The following is a 19,201-nucleotide window of genomic DNA, read 5'->3' on the forward strand; positions in this document are numbered from 1 at the left end:
TTTCAAATAATTTTTAAGTATTCCAGTGACAGTTTAATGAGTTTATCCATACATACAATGTATGTCATGTTTGTAGAAATAGAGGGTTTATGATTTATGTTCCAGATAAACCTTCAATTCAATGAAAAAATACAGTGATACTCTGAATATGTTATATGTGCTTGCTCTTGTGTATATGGTTCCTATTGAGCACAGCACACACCCACACATTTCAATGTGTATGTGGAGACCCTAGGGTCCCAATGAGTCAATTCTGTTATCTGAAAAAGCCCATCAGGCATATATTTATCTTGGTCTGTGTGACAAAGCAGACTGGGGAGTCTTAGTTAAACAGATTCTGCAAAACAAACTCCTTCTGCCAAAGCTGCTGTTGGCCAGAAGACGTTTGAACTGGGGCAGCTCGAGAGGGGAACTGAGGCCAAAGAGCCATTCTCTAGAGAAGAGAGGAGTGAAGATAAAAAATCACGGAAATATTTAACTACCATATGCACACGTTAGTGGAGCTTATTGAATATTTTTATGTTGCTGAAAACAGTGATGTTTCCTGTTTGTGCCATTCTCTCCTTGTTACTTATATTTAAACCTCTCCTCTCATTTCCTCTCCTCTCCTCTCCTCTCCTCTCCTCTCCTCTCCTCTCCTCTCCTCTCCTCTCCTCTCCTCTCCTCTCCTCCTCTCATTTATAGTATTTGACAGCAGCCTAATTATGCTGTCTGTACAGGAGCAGCCTCTGTTTTGATCATCTACCTCCAATGTTGCTATATTAACCTCTGGATGTGATAACACAGCTACTTTCTGCAATCCATCAAGTCAAACAGGGTTATCCATTCTGAACTCTTTCTTTCAGAGCTCCCAGATGAGATAAGGCACTTTGGAAAATGTACAGCGATGAGGTAACTTGATGAAGTAACAATCTAAATAACATTAGTGTAGATTGTATTTAGATCAACAAGCCATTTATCATGAATATGAAGGAAGACAAATGTGTGGTGCTTTATGTGAGGAAATATGTCGTTAGCTGAACTTCATAGTTGACCTTTCAGCAACCTGTTAAATGTCTAAGAAAGAAAAAGTGTCCTTGCAAAGCTGAATACAATATTGCCCCAAATAAAACATTGAGGCTGTTTGTGTTCTACACTATCTTATGATAGAAGAAGTTATTTTGCCTTTCTGCAAATACAGATGTAAAAAAACTACAGATGGAGATTTGTTAACATTAATTATCATCAACTACAGCCACAACACACACTTCACATCCTAATATTCTACTTTTTTCAACATATTCACTTCAGAGTCTACAGCATGTTGATAATGGATTTGTAGTCAATTCCTTCTGGTCCTTGATTTGAGATCAGTTGAAGAGTACAGTTTTAATGGCGTACTTAAAGGATTTGTGTAGTTTTGTCATTGGCAGTTATAAATGTAAAGTATGACATATGTAATGTTTCAGAGTGTGCCATGTTCAGGATTATACATTAGTAGCGCATTACAGGAACACTTATCCTCGCCCTCTCACCTCCCTGTGATGTATCAGTGTAATGTCAAACTGTGTTTGGTGACATAATGGCAGCACTGTAGTCCAGACCACCTTTGTTGAGTCTGACTTAAGGAGAAAATCCACCCTTAAACTGTTAGTTTAAGGGTGGAGTCTAGTCTGTAATGTTCAATGCATTACAGGAACCTGTCTCCTTCTGCATAGTAAAATCTGTTTCGAGACTCCTAAAGAAGAAATATAAATCGAATAAAATATCTGTATACACATATAAATGAGCATCATATCATCAATATGCAACATATCTTCCAGCTGTGTTTTGCTGTGTTTTATTGGTTTAGGGTTAGGGTTAGAAATCTGTGTATAAATCTTTGTCTGTGATGGATTTCTCTCAAGTGGCATCCACAATGTCTGTTAAAGTTCTGCTAATGGTTAATGGATATTGGCTCCACAATTAAACTCTGAAGTGACTTGAAACCCCCCAAATCCATCAGAGTCAATACTTTGATCCTGTCAGCTTTCAACATTCAGCACAGGTGAGTGCCACTTGACACAGCTAAGCTCCATTCAGGCTCCAACTTGTTGACCAAATGTGGACTTTGTGGCTTCATTTACTGAGAGACATCTCTTTTGGCACCTGTGAGTGCCAGCATGAAAAAGAAAGCTCTTGGTTTTTGATTCTGCAGGAATGACAACAAAACTTAATTGAAGCTACACTGGTTTTTAGTGTAATTTAATGTCACCTCATCAGTTTGGCTAGTTATTCCTGGTTAAAACACCATCAAACAAGTATATGAATTAAAAGAAAGGAAGATAGATCAACAGCTTTTAAATTGCACAATCCTTTATTTTCATACAAGAGTGGACCTGATATCATTATGCATTCATATAAAACACATGATTCACTCAGTGGGGAGGATAAGGGACTAGCATAATGAAAAAAGTCAAGGCTGAATTATTATGTAGGACTTTTGAAATAAATGAACAACCCATAACGCGTAGCAACAAGACACAAACAAGTTTCAGCTGAGGGGAGCAACATATATTACAGTATATTAAATTGACAAAGCATGACAGTCAACTTGCAGAGGTGCATATGGGAAGATTAGCATTAGAAAGATGTTTTTTATGAGCCAGTGGACAAGTAAACCAGCTTGTGGCCACTTTCCGTTTTCTGCAGAGTGACCATAGAGAGTGATTGATAGCTCCTGGAGGAATCAACATTAACATTCCTTGTTCCTCACTCTACCATTACACTGCAAACCATGGGCCATACATAGATGAGCTGGGATCACTGTATTGTCTGCTAGCAAAGACTGCAGTGATTAGAGGAAAGAAACATCTGTAAAATTGTGTATTTAAGTAAACCAGATTATTCAGTCATATCAAATTGTTTCCATGTTGCCTTATACGGTGCAGTGTAGTTCTGTATGCCATGACTCTCACACTTCATGGATTCAAAATCAAGACCTCCAGTCGTGTCAGGCTTAAAGGCTCTAATTGTCTAAAGTAGTTATTATAATCAGATGTAATGGCACTGTCAAATGAAAGAGGGAATTCTTACTGTAAACACATATGTTCAAAATGAGAAAATAAGATGCATAGTAACATGAATTTTTCATTGGATAGTCCGTGTTTTGTAATTCAAATGCCCATCTTTTGAACTGATGCAGTAACCTGTGAATGTGGTTTTTGGATCAAAAAGTCATTTTCCTGTCCTGACTGTTGCCCTCCTGTTGATAAAAGACTGTACATGAATAATGCGCTCGCAAGTTGAAACCATATTTTGCTCAGATGTTTCAGTGCGTCATACAATGCAGTCTCTATTCTTCCATGTGCAGTGTCTTACTCATATGAAAACAATTTCTCATATATACATTTAATCATCACCGCAGAGATGATCACACCTAGCAGAAGGCTGGCTTTTAAGGCTAATGTTAGTCAATCAACAATAATAATCTGTATGTTTAGGAAGGTCTATATTGTAATTTTATTTATTTTTTTGTTATTGAACCTTGTTGAGTGTAAAAGCCTAAAACATTTCACCTGAAGGTGTATAAATGTCTGGACTTTTTAAGTCATCTGCCAAGTAAATGTCAGTTCCCTTTTTAGTTTTTTGCAAGGATTTTCTTACTGGAACTTGGCATCATGTGCCTTTACAGATACATACAGCTAGGAAACATTCTTGCTGTCTCATTGACAGGCTCTGAAACATCCAGGTTGGAAATGATGCATAGATCTGTCAACCAAGCAGTGAAGAAAAGTAGAATCTGTCCAGACCACTAACCTGAAACTCTATATTTTAATGGAAGAAAGTGGACAGTCTGTTTGGTCAGCCTCATATTGTTTATGTGGGTCAGTCAGTTGTTCTGCTCAATTGTTTAGTTTTGGTTCACATCTGTGAAAGAAGGAGCACACGTCTGTTTTTCTAAGTGCTCTTGAAATGGAGTTGTGTCCTCACTTCTCCAGCCAAGAAAACGATGAAAGATGAAAACATGAACTATCATTGCACAACTGAATGGCTTTTCTCAGCACTTCAAGGAGCTTCCCCTCATCTTGCATTTGTAGGTACAGTGAGGGTGGCTCTAAGCCCAGGCTAAATGTAAGCATTGCATGTTTTATCAGATTTTATATCTGTAATGGCATGCAGCACTCCTAAAACAATATGTCAGATTCTACTTAGAGTGAGCTCTCAATTTGAAAAAAATACACAGATTGCAACATTTTTGAGTGACTGGGTCTTTTCTTTTCCCGTGCTATTAATTAACGACATGACAATGGATAAACACTGTACACTGCTATTGAGCTTTTGTATGTAATTTTTCAGTGCTTTGACCGTGGTGAAATGTCAGCCAGTGCTTGCTCCGTCTTTACTTAATACTGTTCTTACATCATGTGTTATCTGCAGATACTGCTTTATCCTCTCTCAGCATCATCTCCTTTCTCTCATCCCTTCTTTACCTCTCCCTCTTTGAGTCTTGCCTCTTGTGTGTATAGGCTCTTTTCTTTATAGCTCTTTGTGGAACAGAGGAGATTTTTGTGTCAAGGTCCTACCATTACTTGGCAGTAACCTACTTGACGTTTCTCAACGTGACATTTATCAACTTTGGTGATATATATATTTTTCATATACACACTTCACACTTTATTTACCTAATATTGTCGATCTGTTTCTCCGTAGTAGCCAAGTATACTTTTTGGCTGCATAAATAAAACTGACTTAACTGAAGTGGCAGCAAAACTCTCAACAACAGGGATCTTAGGGGCCGTTTAGACGAAGCCAGATTTTAAAAACAATCTTTTCCCCCAGGGGGACCAGACATTTCTCAGTAACGATGGACTCATTCCCAAAACGCATTAACTCTCGAAAACGCTATAGTACATATTCCAGGCCTGTGTGTGGCGCTGTTTCAGCTACAGAAATCCACCGAAAAACGAAGAAGAGGCGGAGCATGCGCATAAAGCCTGCGGACAGTCGAAGAAGGAGAAATAACCAAACAACACCGAACAATATAACAATATATCGGTTTTGCTGTAATATATATCCCCCTAGCGTGTTAATAAGGGTCATTATCTGCTGCAGCACCGCCAGCATCATCGAGATTAGGCTGTATTCCGCCATTGTGTGTTGTTGTCGCGGTCTTAAGAGGTCAAAAGCTAGAGGGGCGGGTCGAGGGGTGATGACATCATCGTTTGCGTTTCTGGTGTTCTCACGAATCCAAAACCTGAAACGTTTTGGACTTTTCCACCTTTGAACCAGGTTTCAAAAAAGTGCGTTTTCAAGCAGCGAAAACTCCGGATTCATTTTTACGACATTTGCGGTTTCACTCCAAAATCGTCTCCATGTGGATGGCCCCTCAGAATCCCTGCTGATCAAACAGAAATCTGCATGACTAAATAAAAGAGGAAAGTGGGAAATGTTTGTTTCTCTGTGATGTGAATGAACCAATCCTCTTATATAAATCTAATTGCTTTAAAAATTGAATTTTAACATTGTGGAATTTACTGACACTAATGTTTTGCAGAAGAGAACACTGAACTGCTGCTGATACGATTTGTAACTTTGTTAGGAAAACAGCAGTACATTTTGCTAGAGAGGATCCAGAACATGTTGCACTCTGTGAGACTTTCCACCACCATCCTCTGGAGGGGATGCAGTATAACCAAACCATCTGATGAGTGTCAAATCAAAATGATTTAATCTGACATATTTATTAGGAACAGAGGAAATCTAATACGAGCCAAGAAGTCAAGCTATTACTGAATGTAAAATATGTTTATAGACCTCATGCTGACGCAGTATGCAAAACAGTACATGTTGGTTGTGTCCTATTATAAGCTCAATATGCCATGTATGTCTAATCTGTGAGTTCGACAACTGGCTGAATTGTAATGTCAGATGCTGAATTCCACTGATTCATGCTGGCACAGCCAAACACAACTGTATTTCTGTTTTGTTTTCTCACCATGTTGCCCACGTCCACAAGGCAAACCTCGTTTCTGGGAACCACACACTTGATCTGGGAGTAACTACATGACAAATAAAGATGACCCAGGACGCATGTATACATAGATCTCTGGGAAAAAGATGTCGCCAGACACTCCAGGGGAATCATGCATGTGTGGGACGCAGGAGCTGTTCCCAAAAATAGATACAGACCTCTCGTATGGAGATGGTTAGAGGAATGTTGCCCCCCCTCCATCAATTAGTTTTCACAAGATGGACACGGGAAAAAGGCAAGGATACTGCTGGAAGTACCAACCACAATAATCTCAACATTTTTATTAAGTTTGGGAAATTTGGGAAATTCTTTCAGGCCTCGTCCCAGGAGAATTGGCTTTTAGCAACCAGTAATCAAAATGACAAGAATCACACTGTTTCCTCAAATTCATAGATAAATGAAAGAATGTCATTAAGGACTTTACAAATTATCTTAATACTGAAATTTTGTTTGACAAAATGTCACATATTTTCTGCATGCTTACTAACTGTCACACTGTCATGTCTTGCCATAACACTTCTGTTTTGCTTCTCCAATGACAAGTAAAAAATGTCTGCTGTGAAAAAAGTTTATGAAGGGATGAATCTTTGACTGTATTGCTCTTTTAACAAACTAATAAAGCAATCTTCAACTTAACATGATGGCCTTTCAAGTATTTAGTAGAACGCATAGGCGCCGACTTTTGTTTTTGCCCGTGGGTGCTCGCGGTTCCCAACTGGGGGTCGCAACCCATAAATTGCATAATAACGTTTCATATAGTCTATTTATTTTCCCTGTGTATATCGCATCAATATTTTACAATAAAATAACCAATTTAAATTTAAATCGAAAATGGAATTACACGGCAAACGCTTGACGCGACACAACCGATGGCACTTATGACCAAAACTATTTCCCGGGATGAAAACACGGTAAAGCAGTCAAGCTGAGCTTTGTAATATGACAAATCAATCTGTAGCCAGCCTAGTACATGTGTTGTAGTGTGGTAATATCACTTTGCTAAAAGATCTAGCCTACATTTTATCAAGGGTGTTGCTTTTAGCCCTGCATTGAGTTTGGATAGGCTGCTAACGGATGGGTGCGCGCGCCATCTCCATTGGCACTTTTAATCTGACTCCCCTCCTCCAAATTTTCGACACTCAAAGGTTTCAGACATCATGAAAATATTTCTATTAACTGGTTTAGAGTTAGGCTAAAATAATGTCCAGGACAATAAAAGAAACGCTTATTTAATGCCTGAGCGAACAGAACGCACAGAGGCGAAACGTTGTTCGCTCTGAATAAAGGAGCGTAAAGTCAAACAAGTGCTTTCCATTTCAAACGTTTATTTACCTCTTATTGCAAGGCGAGTAGCCTAACTTTGGCACTGTCAACGTGAGTCCTAGGCATTGCATTTTTTTTAACTGAGTAGCTTAATTTATTTAGCTGAGTAACCATGAAGTTGTATCAGGAAATTCAACAGGTAAAACAACAGGCTGATACTGAACGCTGGTTGATTGCAATCAAACAAGTTAAACACAATCTAGGCTAAATCAGTTGATTTAGACAGGTCTTGCTACTGGTTGTAGCCTATAACAGATTTAAACATGAGTGCGTTTGAAACGCTTCACAAAAATAGCCTATCTTTAACAGATGAGATGACAATAAAATAAAATAAATCAAGAGTGAAAATCATTAGGCTACATTACATTATCGTCTATTATTACATTGTTGATCGTTACAAACTATGTTCTTCGTCTTTGATGCTGCTTCACCATTCCTTCTATCGGGTTCTTGTCTGTTCATATGCAATATTGCCAAACCTCATGCACAAAACAATTTTAATAAAAAGTCAATAGAAAACATGTGTATTGGCAATTTGGCATCTAGATTTTGTTGTCCAGAACAGTTGTAAGCGCTTGTTGTCATAGAAACGAAGGCAGCAGGAAGAAGTCTCACATTTTCTCGGCTGTCTCATCCCATCATGCACTACAGCTTAGCATTATTACTAATATTATAAATATTTAAACATTTCTTTGATGGACATGAATTAAATATGCCTAAAATGAACCTCAGAATTCATCTCAAAACACAACATTACAAATATAATGCTTGTTTGTATGGATTGTGCTCCTTTATTAAGTAAATGACTACACTTCTCTGCGCACCGTTATGCAAACATATTTTAAATAGAGCGCTATATATCCCAATCGGACGACTATAATAAGTGTAAGTAGGAACAACGGTAGGAGTTACAGTGTTTTAACAGAGAAACCGCTAGTCTCGTCCGAAGTACGCGTTTGATTAAAAAAAAATGTCAGCTGGATCCCGTGGGTGCTCATGAATTCCCGTGGGTGCCCGGGCCCCGGAGCACCCACGGTTTCGGCGCCTATGGTAGAACGTATTGGATGATATGGCCAATATTTACAATTCATGTATATGTCACATTAAAGATCCAGTGTGTAGGATCAGTTGCTTTTAGCAGTGAGTGTCAGATTTCAACCCAATGAATACCCCTCCTCTCAACCTCCCCTTCCAAGTGTGTAGGAGAATCTACTCTGGCCACAAAACATAAAAAAGGCCCTCTCTACATCCATCCATTCTGAGCAGTTTTTTTTTGCTTTTATTCGAAAGTAGATGGCTTAGAGGCCGACAGGAAACGGAGAGAGAGAGGGGAATGACGTGCAGCAAGGTCCCTTGCTGAAGTTGAACCTCGGATGCTGCATTTATGTGGCATGCGCTGTAACCACTCAGCTACCAGGGCGCTCCAAAAAGACAACAATTCTTATTTTTCAGTTTATTATACACATTATACACTAAACCATGAATGTTATATTCCATTCATCCTAAGTCCTTTCTGCTAGATGCTACTAAATTCTACGAACTGCACCTTTAAGATAAATAATTTCTCAGTGACTTCCTGCTTTTCATGCGGCCACTGATTTCCGTTAAGGCCAGTATACCATATCTACTGTGAAAATCACTTTACAAAGACTTGAAACACAGACAATATGGATACTTGGTCATAGTGACTGTTCTTTGTCATAATTCATCTGTAAATGTTATTTCATCATCCCATGGTAATGCAAGACGGTTTTGGAGATGCTCCTAGTTTTTATGTTCAAGGATATTCATCTGAGATTTGAGAGTCAGCTACCACAAAGCATTGCTTATAAAAGCTGTGTTGTGAGAAAGTTAAGCCCAGAGGAAGAGAGCTGTATAAGAGGATGATGTGATTTTGGTAATTTATTATAATTTATTATTGCTGTTTGGCTGGTGACTGTGAAAATTTTGGATTGAGTTCAAGTGTACTTGAACTCACCAAAAGGGAGACTGCTATATATGGGCTACTTTTCATATCTGTACAAATTCATTTTTAAAGTGGACTCAATTGAGTGCCTTATAATTAATCATGTTTTGAAAAATGGTCAACATTGGTATGAAGTGTACACAATTTGTAGTACAGTGACTAAAACATACCACCAATTATGTTACATTGAAAGTTTGTAAATACCTAAAAAAAAGCGAGAGAACGATCTTACGGGATGGCATATGAGGTGTGTGTGTGTGTGTGTGTGTGTGTGTGTGTGTGTGTGTGTGTGTGTGTGTGTGTGTATGTATGTGTGTTAGGTTTGCATAGGGTAGGGGTTTGGGATGAGAGCTATATGTGTTATGTGTAAGATGAATCAATGTGATAATATTAGGACATATGAATGTATGTGTCTTGTGTGTCGTGTTTCCTATGCATGTGTATGTGAATATATTAATGTGGTATGTTGGGCCTGTATAGTATATAGAATAGTATATACAATCTTATATATCAATATATTATTATATGTTGATGAGTAAGAGATTCTGAGGAAAACCTCAAGGTGAAAAGCAGGAAATTAATTATGTACATAAAATAGAAAGTTTGTAAATATTTTACCTCAAAGAATGATTGTCTGTGACCCTGTGGATATGACCTCAGTGCTGAATTCAGCTGTGAACATCAAAAACATAAGCAACATATGACACAACACCACTGAAATGCCTCAGCACAGAGGTGTTTATTATGAATTATGTTTTCTATTGTAACAGAACGGACAATGCACAGCTCGACCAAACCAAACAGTGGATTTTTCAAATAGCCCCTTTGCGATGCTTGTCTTTTTCCTCACAGTCCAGCAGGCCGCTCTTTAAGAGCGTTTTGGTCTGGGCTGCCAACCCAAACAGTGAAATCACATACTTTGCGACTCATGGTACAGTGAACGCACTCGTCCAAGCGTGGAGAGAAGGGATGGAGGGAGGTATTAGGTTCACTTCCCCAGAGATCGGACACACTGGAGGCCCTATGCTTTTACTGTATGGCCGCCGCCAGCTGAACTGGTCTGCTGTGATAGAGCTGTTCCACTCCTGAGGTCCTGCTGACAACACTGAAGGGGGCCTTTTCAAATCAGGCTAAAAGTTTGAAAATGCAATTCAATTAGTTTAATTCCTAAATTAGATATCCACTACATCCACCTTTTGGCTAGCACAATCCAATGAAGTGTGACAATATTTTGTACCTTATTGTATAATTCTACGATGTGTTATGGTATTGTAATGCATATCTATGTATTATTGTACCATCTCAATTGCATATATGTGCAATACCGTCAATTGAAATGTTATCAGTACTGCATTAAGGACCAGTGGAAGCTGAATGGGACAAGGGACCAAAAAAACTGGCGTGTAATAGAACAGATTTTTGGCCTTATTTGGCTTAGTAAGTTGTCACATTTTGTTTTTTCTACAACCACAAATACCTAAATGTATAAAAAATGTTGTATTTGCATTCTAAGTCTGTTATTCTAACGGATAGAGGCAGTTCTACCCTTTTTATACAGTGTCCATTGTGGGAACACCCATGTTTAACTTAATTATTATTATTTTTTTTAAACTTTTACTATCCTTTCTTTAGGCCCACTCAATGATGGACAATTATGCTGTCAACTGGTGTAAGTGAAGATGTCATATCTACTATTCATTTATAGATATTTTTCTCAGTTGAAAAAAGTCACTCAGGACATAAAGTTGTATACACAAACAACTCCTTTATTATTTGTTATTTTCACTGTTAAAGGCCTTTAACAAGGTCACTAAGCTTTATTTGTGGTAGTTCTATCAGCGACACGATTCACATAATTCACTGCAACAAACATTCCTAATGATCACAGAGCTTTAACAAGCTACTTATGATAAGCCCCTTAAATCCCCACTTCTACAGCAGTGTCACTGTTATCATACTGCTTTCCAAGTACGTCATCTGATCACAATCAGTGAAGACAAATGGCTGCAGCATGACTTCATATTTGTCTTCATGGAAAATTTAGCACCAATCTGAATCTGCACTGAGATGATGGTTTCCGAAACGTAGAATGCTGGTGTTATAATTACTGTCATATTTAAATATATGGAACTGTAATTAATATTATCACATGTTTGATTATCTAAGAAAGAAAAAGACAGATTGTACACATGTACTAAGAGATGCTGCTTTATCTTTTATGTAGCATCAGCAGTGCTGGAGAAGGCACTGATATAATTTGCTTTAGTAGAAGTAGTAATACCTCAATGTACACATACTCCTTTACAACTATTGCATACTACTGAACTACGGAACCCTTTGACAAATGACATATTTTGATGATTTTTTAAAATTGAATATATGTAAACACTTGTAAACGCTTCTCTAGGATGTGGAGATTCTATTCTGAACATAATTGTTTGATGATTGTAAATGGTTTACATACCAATGGAGGAAACTGTTGGAATTCAAAGACTAAAGCCAGTTTACTTTGCCAACATGTTAAACAATAAGCTTAGTGTGGCTACAGAAATGCTTTATGACAGTAATTGTTTGAGAAGGAGAAAGGAGTCAGTATACAGTAAACCACTTGGCCTGTGTTATTGCTAAATGGTGTCTGTTTGCACATTAAACTGATTTATCTGTGGTGCGTGTTGATAATATCGTACATTTCCAGCATCAGTAATGGTGGTTTGGTTCGGTCATAACCACTCTCCTTCCACACTTCATTCTGAAACAACAAGTGCACAGCTGCTGCAGACCCAAAAGATGACTAACTCCACTTGGAGTATTTGTTTTTAAAAGCTAAGGTCAAGCATGTGGTTGTACAGGCTAAATTCCACCACGAGTTCATAACTGCACAGGCCAAAGGCCAGACATCATATTTGATAATAAAGCTCTGGCATGAATCCATGTCACTATATTGTCAAAGGAGATGAGGAGTGTCTCTATAAAATGTGTCTAGGCCACATACAAATGGCTCTAGACAGAAGTTAGGCATGACGAAACATGATTCATTTTGGTCAAGTGAGCCATCACACGGAACCTCACCTCTCCTGAATACAATGAGGCCTACACAAGCAGGTTTGGGTGAACATAAAACAGAAGTGACCCTCCGCCTTTGAGGGCTTCACTCCCACCACATCTTTCAGACACTAACGCAGAATCACAGCATTCACGGCATACTCGCACTGGGAAAACAAGCACTCTCTTAACAGCTCTCTAAGAGTTCCGTCACGGTGTGCCTCAGAAGTGCAAAGAGTTACCCCAAACATTTTTTCAATGTCTTGCTCAATGCTGCAATCAGCTTGTTAACGTGGAGACCCTGGGCGGTGTTAGCTTTACTTCACCTCCCCTGCAGTCAAAGCTGTGAACCTGGACAACGTTTATTATTTCTACTCAATTAGAGCTTAACCTGATACTCCGATGGGTCAGTTTTTAGCTCCCCACCTAAATATGAAAATTGATTCAATTCAGGGGAAAGCAAAGTGGCTTATTAATTATTTCTTTATCAGTGTAATTGAGGATGGCACTGGAAGGACAGTTGGCTCTGTGAGCTATTAGCAAATTCTCATGGGGAACATACATTTACAAGGTGCTGAAACATTTTGTCACCATAGTAACACACACCAGTGAATCACAACATGCTAAACCATCACCAATATGTTGTGGAAGTGGACAACATCTTGAATCCCTACAGAAGTACAATATCCCAGTTCCCATAAGGCCTTTAACATCTTGTATTCATCATTAGAGTAAAAGCAACATGAGGATTAACTATCATGGTATTTGGTCATAAGGTATTGATTTCTCTATGCTCTGCAGCCTTTTGTGTTTAAAGACAAAACCACGATGACAGAAAAATGGAAACCAGCTGAGATCCCTCACAGTTGGCACTTTCAAAGCTCACATAAACCTTTTGGTGCTGCTAATGAATTGAGCAGCAGTGATTATTGTTGAGATGTAATTGTTATCCGTGGGTCCTTAGAGAGAACAATTAATGAAGGCGAGGCCTTGATAAAAGCTGGAAATAAAGCTGAAATTACACTGAGGAGACCACAAGGTATTTTTCAGCCTCTGAAAAAAATACTTGCGCTAATTAAAATGCAACTCATCCTGACTGATGATTCTTAATGAGCTTTTGGAGACAGTTAAACAAGCAGCTGGTCCTGGTGCCAGTGTCAACCTTGAAAACATGAGTTAAGTTAGCTTGAGAGTATTAAAATTCCCTTTTATGGGAGCAAGGCTCTTTCTTCAAAGGGGCATTGAAATATCTGAATTAGGTGAAAAATCTTAAAGGACCTAAACATCACGGTTTATATACCATTACGGCCTTTTAGGACAAATGTCATGAATTCAAAGAAAAAAACCCAACAACAACAAAGAAATAATAAATAATTAAAACATAATGTCAATGTCAGTTCCAAAGTGTTAACCTAAGCTACAACCACCATAACAACTTTGGTGATAAACAGTAATTCATCTAACATAATGGAGGTATGCAGACAGTTAATGTCCAAGCACCAAGATGCTGATCAGCTGCATGTGCGGCCTGCGGGACAGGAGTATGAGGGTGTGAGGGTAGATTAGTTTCCATTTACCTAATATCAGTCTTAGCATGCATGGAAAAACAGTCATATGGATGCAGGCGGACAATGAATGCATTGATAGAAGGAGGGAAATTTAAGTGACCTTTGATGACGGTCAGGGTGGAGCTTTAGATGCTCCTTTGCCTTCTATTTCTCTCTTTATCTTCTGTCTTTATCTCACTTTCTTGATTTAGGCTCGCAAAATTCATATACATTTACATATTTCTGTCTTTTTTAATTTGCGTGACAGGATTACATGTTATCAAAATACGCCTGAGATGAAAGTGAGAAAATTGGTTGAGACATTGAAATAAGCCACTGGGCTTCTCTTATTGCTCTGCTTAAATTTCCTGCAGTGTTAACCACACTAGATAAACTAGCCCAGTGTTTGTCCTGCCTACCTCATTCTACTGAAAACATGCCACACACACGGGTACATACGAACAATGCTCACACACTCATGCTAAGGTGCAGAAATGCCCACAATTACTAGAACCACATGCGTACAGTATATCCCACTCAGCAAACGCAAACACAGTATAATGAGTTACTACAGAAATGAAATAAAACATCCAGCGAATCACACTAGTCCAGATGTATTAATTTGATTGAGCTGATAAACATTTTTAAGCTCTGGATGAGGACCCAGCGGACTCTGCTCTGGAGGAAGGTTGACTTTAGGGCCAGTTGGTTTCCATCTCAGTCTTTTCCAGGATGCGACACACTGTGCTCAAACTCCTAGTGAGCGATGATTAAAGATCGAGATTGCTTGGTTTTCTTTTGTTGCTCCTTTCAAATACCTTCTGTTAGAGCAACATAACCCAGAGGCCTCCTCTTCAACCTCAGGATACAGTGTCATGATGTTTCTGCCCTTTTGATAAATTGCTGTCTGGAGCAGGTTCGCTCTCTGCAGTCTGTCCTCTTGATTACCGCCCAACTGCTCAGCAGCTGACTATCAACATACTAATTCTGGTTTACAAAAATCCCCTCTTTTTTCCTTTTCCTCCCCGTCTTGGTTAATTGTTGCAAAAGAATGATCAGCATGTGAGTATGTTTTAACCCAACAGTCAAGCACATCTTCACCCCCAAACAAAGTTTTGCCAGACATCTTTGCTTGTGCTCAGATATTGTCTGAATAAACTTTCAGGCAAGAATCAGCTGGAAAAACTGCAAAATATGGCTGAGGTTTTGTCTGTAAATCTATCCTGTGAATTTAAATAAAAACAATAATTTAGATTGCTGTGAGAAGACAAAAAAAACATCTTTGGAGGCATTAGATATTAAGAATTAACAGATAACACTTTCCAAGAGTTTTGTGTGTGTGTGTGTGTGTGTGTGTGTGTGTGTGTGTGTGTGCAACTGTCCCCTAGCTTCATTTGCCTCTGTGCCCCCAATCCTTTGCTCTCCCTTGACCCTATTCAAAACTTAATTCTGGGAAAGGACATTACGTCCAAAGGAAAAATGTAACATTGGTAGCAGTACAGAGCAGGGCAGTGATAATACATTGAACACAAGGGGGTTTGCTTTTTAGAGGAAAAATAATGGCCCTCCACACCCTTGTTGTTAGTCTTTATTTTTAGTTTTCATTTTGCTGTCGGCCTCTGACAATACCAACAGTAATTTCTCATTCTGCAGTGCAATTTTTGTTTGACTCTGCTTGTAGCTCTGTTTTGGGATGCATGAAGAGAAAATGTGGACCATTGGCAGAAGGCCTGTGTTTCCAAAAATTTCGCTCTGCACTCTCACAGACTATAAATAATACTGCTGCTACTGATCGTTTGTGCTTAGAGTTCAAACATGTTTGCACAATATTTCAAGGGCTCCAATGGCTTCAAAAACAGACCAGCTGCTGTACTGTACTGAGCTGTTGATCCTCAGGATGCAAACATGTGCAGCAATTGTTTAGCCTGGCTACATAATCATCAGCTGGGAAAAAAATACATGCTTTACACTTTACAATTAAATGTGTTTGACACATTTACAGGCGTAATTGTTTTCTGTTGGACTAAATCAGTTGAAAACCTATTTAGAAATCATACCAACATACAGTAGGATGACAAACTACATCCTGTACAGTGCAAGTAAACACTGAGACTTAATCTTTGTGTAAGAGTTTATTTTACTAAAATATGTAAACTCTTTAGAAATGTTTCTACATTTTCTGTAGGAACACAAACAGCTGTTCACTTCAGTCCCCTGTTTAGCAAGTCTTTGTTTTAATGTGTGTCTTGTAAGAGTTATCACATATATATCCTTTTTATGTTTTGTATGCTTAATATGCAATATACACCATCAGTGTTAGAACATTTGATTTTTGATTTAAATCAACAAAAAAACCCTATGCACCTGTGCATGCTTGCAGAATATTAATAAAAAAAACAACATCTAGAGTGTGACAAAGCAAACAGAATAAAAATCTGCGGTGGAGTGAGCAAGAGTCGAGTGCCAAAAGTGATAAACAGTCGACCACAAGCATAACAGAGGGGAGCAGCCCTCAACACAACACAGCACTTTGCGGCAGACAAGATAAATCTACACCCAAATCAACCAGGCAAAACAGATGACGACAAGCAGAGGTGGAGTTCCCTTTCTGCTCAGTGAAAATAGACAAATGTGAACTTAAAAGGTTTTTACTGAATGATTTGGTTTACAGTCACTGCTGCAGCTAATGTAGAACCTACAGATTGTAATCTTATGTGTATCACTCTGATCATTCAGTGTTTTCCGTGTATGATTTTACAGTAACTAAAAGCAGGAGCTTTTTTAAGTGCACTTCAGGAGGTGTATTTTTGTTAGTTTGGTGGCAATTATCACATTATGGTAATCAAATACAGTAAGTAAAAAGTTCCTCAGTTCCAATCAGAATATGACCCACTTCTAATCAAGACATCTGTCTTTTTTTTTCTTTAGTTAAGTCAAATAAATTAAAGCAATAATCACATCAAGCTTAATTCTAGAGAATTTCTAATCAAAACGATTTTTGTAGTGTTTCAATTCTATATATATTTCAGCCAATACAAGGACGGTTCTCGATTACTTAATGGTAGCATTTTGTTCAGTTGGTAGCCATTTTCAAGAATATAATCTCATCTCTACCATTTAATTGTACTACAAATATCTGCACTTTTTTCAGGCCTATGAAATGCTATCTGACATCCATCAGCAGCTATAGATCATGATAAATGGAATTGTTGCCTCCTAAAGAGAAACAGGTTGTCCTGGCCCGGCCAATCGCTTCCATATGAGATACTGTATGTAAGCCACACACATGGCAGACAGTAGTGTTAGGCGGTGCATACTCAGACCTGGCTGGTGTTCAGACTATAGTAAGCTGTGTTTGAGTTGGTCAGTTGATGGATGAATCATTACCGGATAAACATACTTCATCAAACTGTCCACGTCTCTGTTCAAATCAAAATATAGCTGCCATCCATTCATTATCCATTCATCAGTTCAACTAGAATCTGACATCGGCTCATATATTCTGACATTTAACTCGGTCAAATCACTAATTTCGTTATGTGTTTCACTGAGTGATTAAAAAGGAAGTAATATCTGTCCAATAAACTGTTTTAGATACAGGTACTTCTGTATGAAATGTTTTCTAAACCATCAAAATAGTAGGTTTTGGCATGTTTCTCTGCTATGTTTAAATTATGTTTAACTTAAGGTCCGCATTGCAGCTCATATGGAGAAAAAACTTGGCTCAGAGTTTTATTAAATTATATTCTGGCCGTGTTCTTGATCAGCTAAGAATTAATGTACTCGTATCAGTTTTCCTTGGAAAACAAGCTTGATTGATGGATTTGTTGTTATGAAACACAGATGCACACACATGTATACATATATGTTTGGAGTGTGTCAGGTATTTGGCTGATACTCACGTGTCTCTCTCTATATTGAAACTTAATCCTATGCTTAAGGCTGGCGCTGAATGCATGTTGGCGAATGTTTTTTGGAGGACCCCCTTGGAGTTTCCACAAAGACTTAATATGGTTTCAATAAGATCTTTATTGCTTTCTATATAAGAGGCTTAGGTGTAGGCAGAACACTGAGCACTGAATTGTATGCCGAATACATGGGATAAAAAGACAATAAAGGACATGCAGCTTTATTTAGTAGCTAAACACTCCTCAATCACTTTATATGAGCTAGTGTCCCAAATATGCACCTTAAAGTGCTTTGTCTGGTATGTCCTCATTACAACAATAACTCACTAGTAAATCCTACACATTCCCCTGAGCACCTTTTCTGTCCATAGCGATAGCAATTCAGTCATTACATCATCATCCAAAGCTGCTTTACTCCATTTGCTGCTCCCAAGTGCGCTTCAGGCTGAAATTAATTTGAGTTCCAGTGGGAGAAACGCGACATTGCGATTGGCTCAGGCACAAGCAGATTTGATCGGCAACTCACAGGAGAAGTTTCCATTAAGGGGGCCAAACTTGACCTTTGACCTCACGGGGACTGCAGATATCCCTGCTGGCCAGAGCTAACTCTCGGGCCAAAAGCCCGGCCAGTAAATAGTTGATATGGCCAAACATGCAGGTGGGAGGTTGAGAGTAGGAGGAAATGAGGTATTGACTGAAACCTATAGGACCATACATGGTGTTTCCTCTGAACGTTGAGCAGAAACGTGTTGAAAGGCTCATTATCCTCATCATCACTGGTATTACACCAACATTACTATTAGAGAAGTTCAGAGTATGTGGTGTTATGAATCAACTAGTTCCCTTGATGAAAGATGTTTGGACACAGGATAGCATTTAGCTTTCCTCTCTGTTTTATTTACATTACAAGATACTCATTAATTACATATTTTTTTGGATAAGTAAGACTTAAAAAACCCTGTTACTAACACACATTCATACAGAATGAGCTAAGGGTGAGGCTTTCTCTCACAGAAAAATAAAATGCTGATATTTACACTACTAACTGTGTCAAAACTAATTGTCACTCAGTTAGTAGAAACACCTAAAAATAAGGGGTGTGTCAGTCTGAACTTGAAGACTCAGGTTTTGGTCTGAGTAATACATAAAACATTTTAGTGCTAAAAGTAGCTCTTAAGTCTGACATAAATTAGAGGAAGTACAGAGGACTCTTTAATCACTACAACCTGCTCCCAAGCCCTCAATGTTACAGTACCAGTCATGACAATCATCAAGTAACAATAATGACATTTTAAAAACACGTTTTTGGTCAAAGCAACCCTCAGATGATTTTGAATGTATTGTTATTTCAATCAAATTTAAATGATTCAACTTTAAATTAAAAAATGGGTTTAGTTTTTAAATGAATTGAATTGATTTTTTA

At 38.3% G+C, this 19,201-nt stretch overlaps 1 protein-coding gene across 1 annotated transcript in view; it reads right to left on the bottom strand.

Annotated features, from left to right (window-relative positions):
• Positions 1-322: 322 nt before the first annotated feature.
• LOC133985754 (homeodomain-interacting protein kinase 3-like) overlaps positions 323-19,201 on the bottom strand; it is a 40,910-nt gene continuing 22,031 nt past the window's right edge. Inside the window, exons 8-9 of the mRNA XM_062425455.1 lie at positions 5,957-6,020; positions 323-433 (exon numbers count right to left, since the gene is read on the bottom strand). Coding sequence (XP_062281439.1) covers positions 323-433; positions 5,957-6,020 — 175 coding nt within the window. The remainder of the gene's footprint in view (positions 434-5,956; positions 6,021-19,201) is intronic.

Source organism: Scomber scombrus, chromosome 2 (genome assembly GCF_963691925.1).
Source record: "Scomber scombrus chromosome 2, fScoSco1.1, whole genome shotgun sequence".
Classification (NCBI taxonomy): Eukaryota; Metazoa; Chordata; class Actinopteri; order Scombriformes; family Scombridae; genus Scomber; species Scomber scombrus.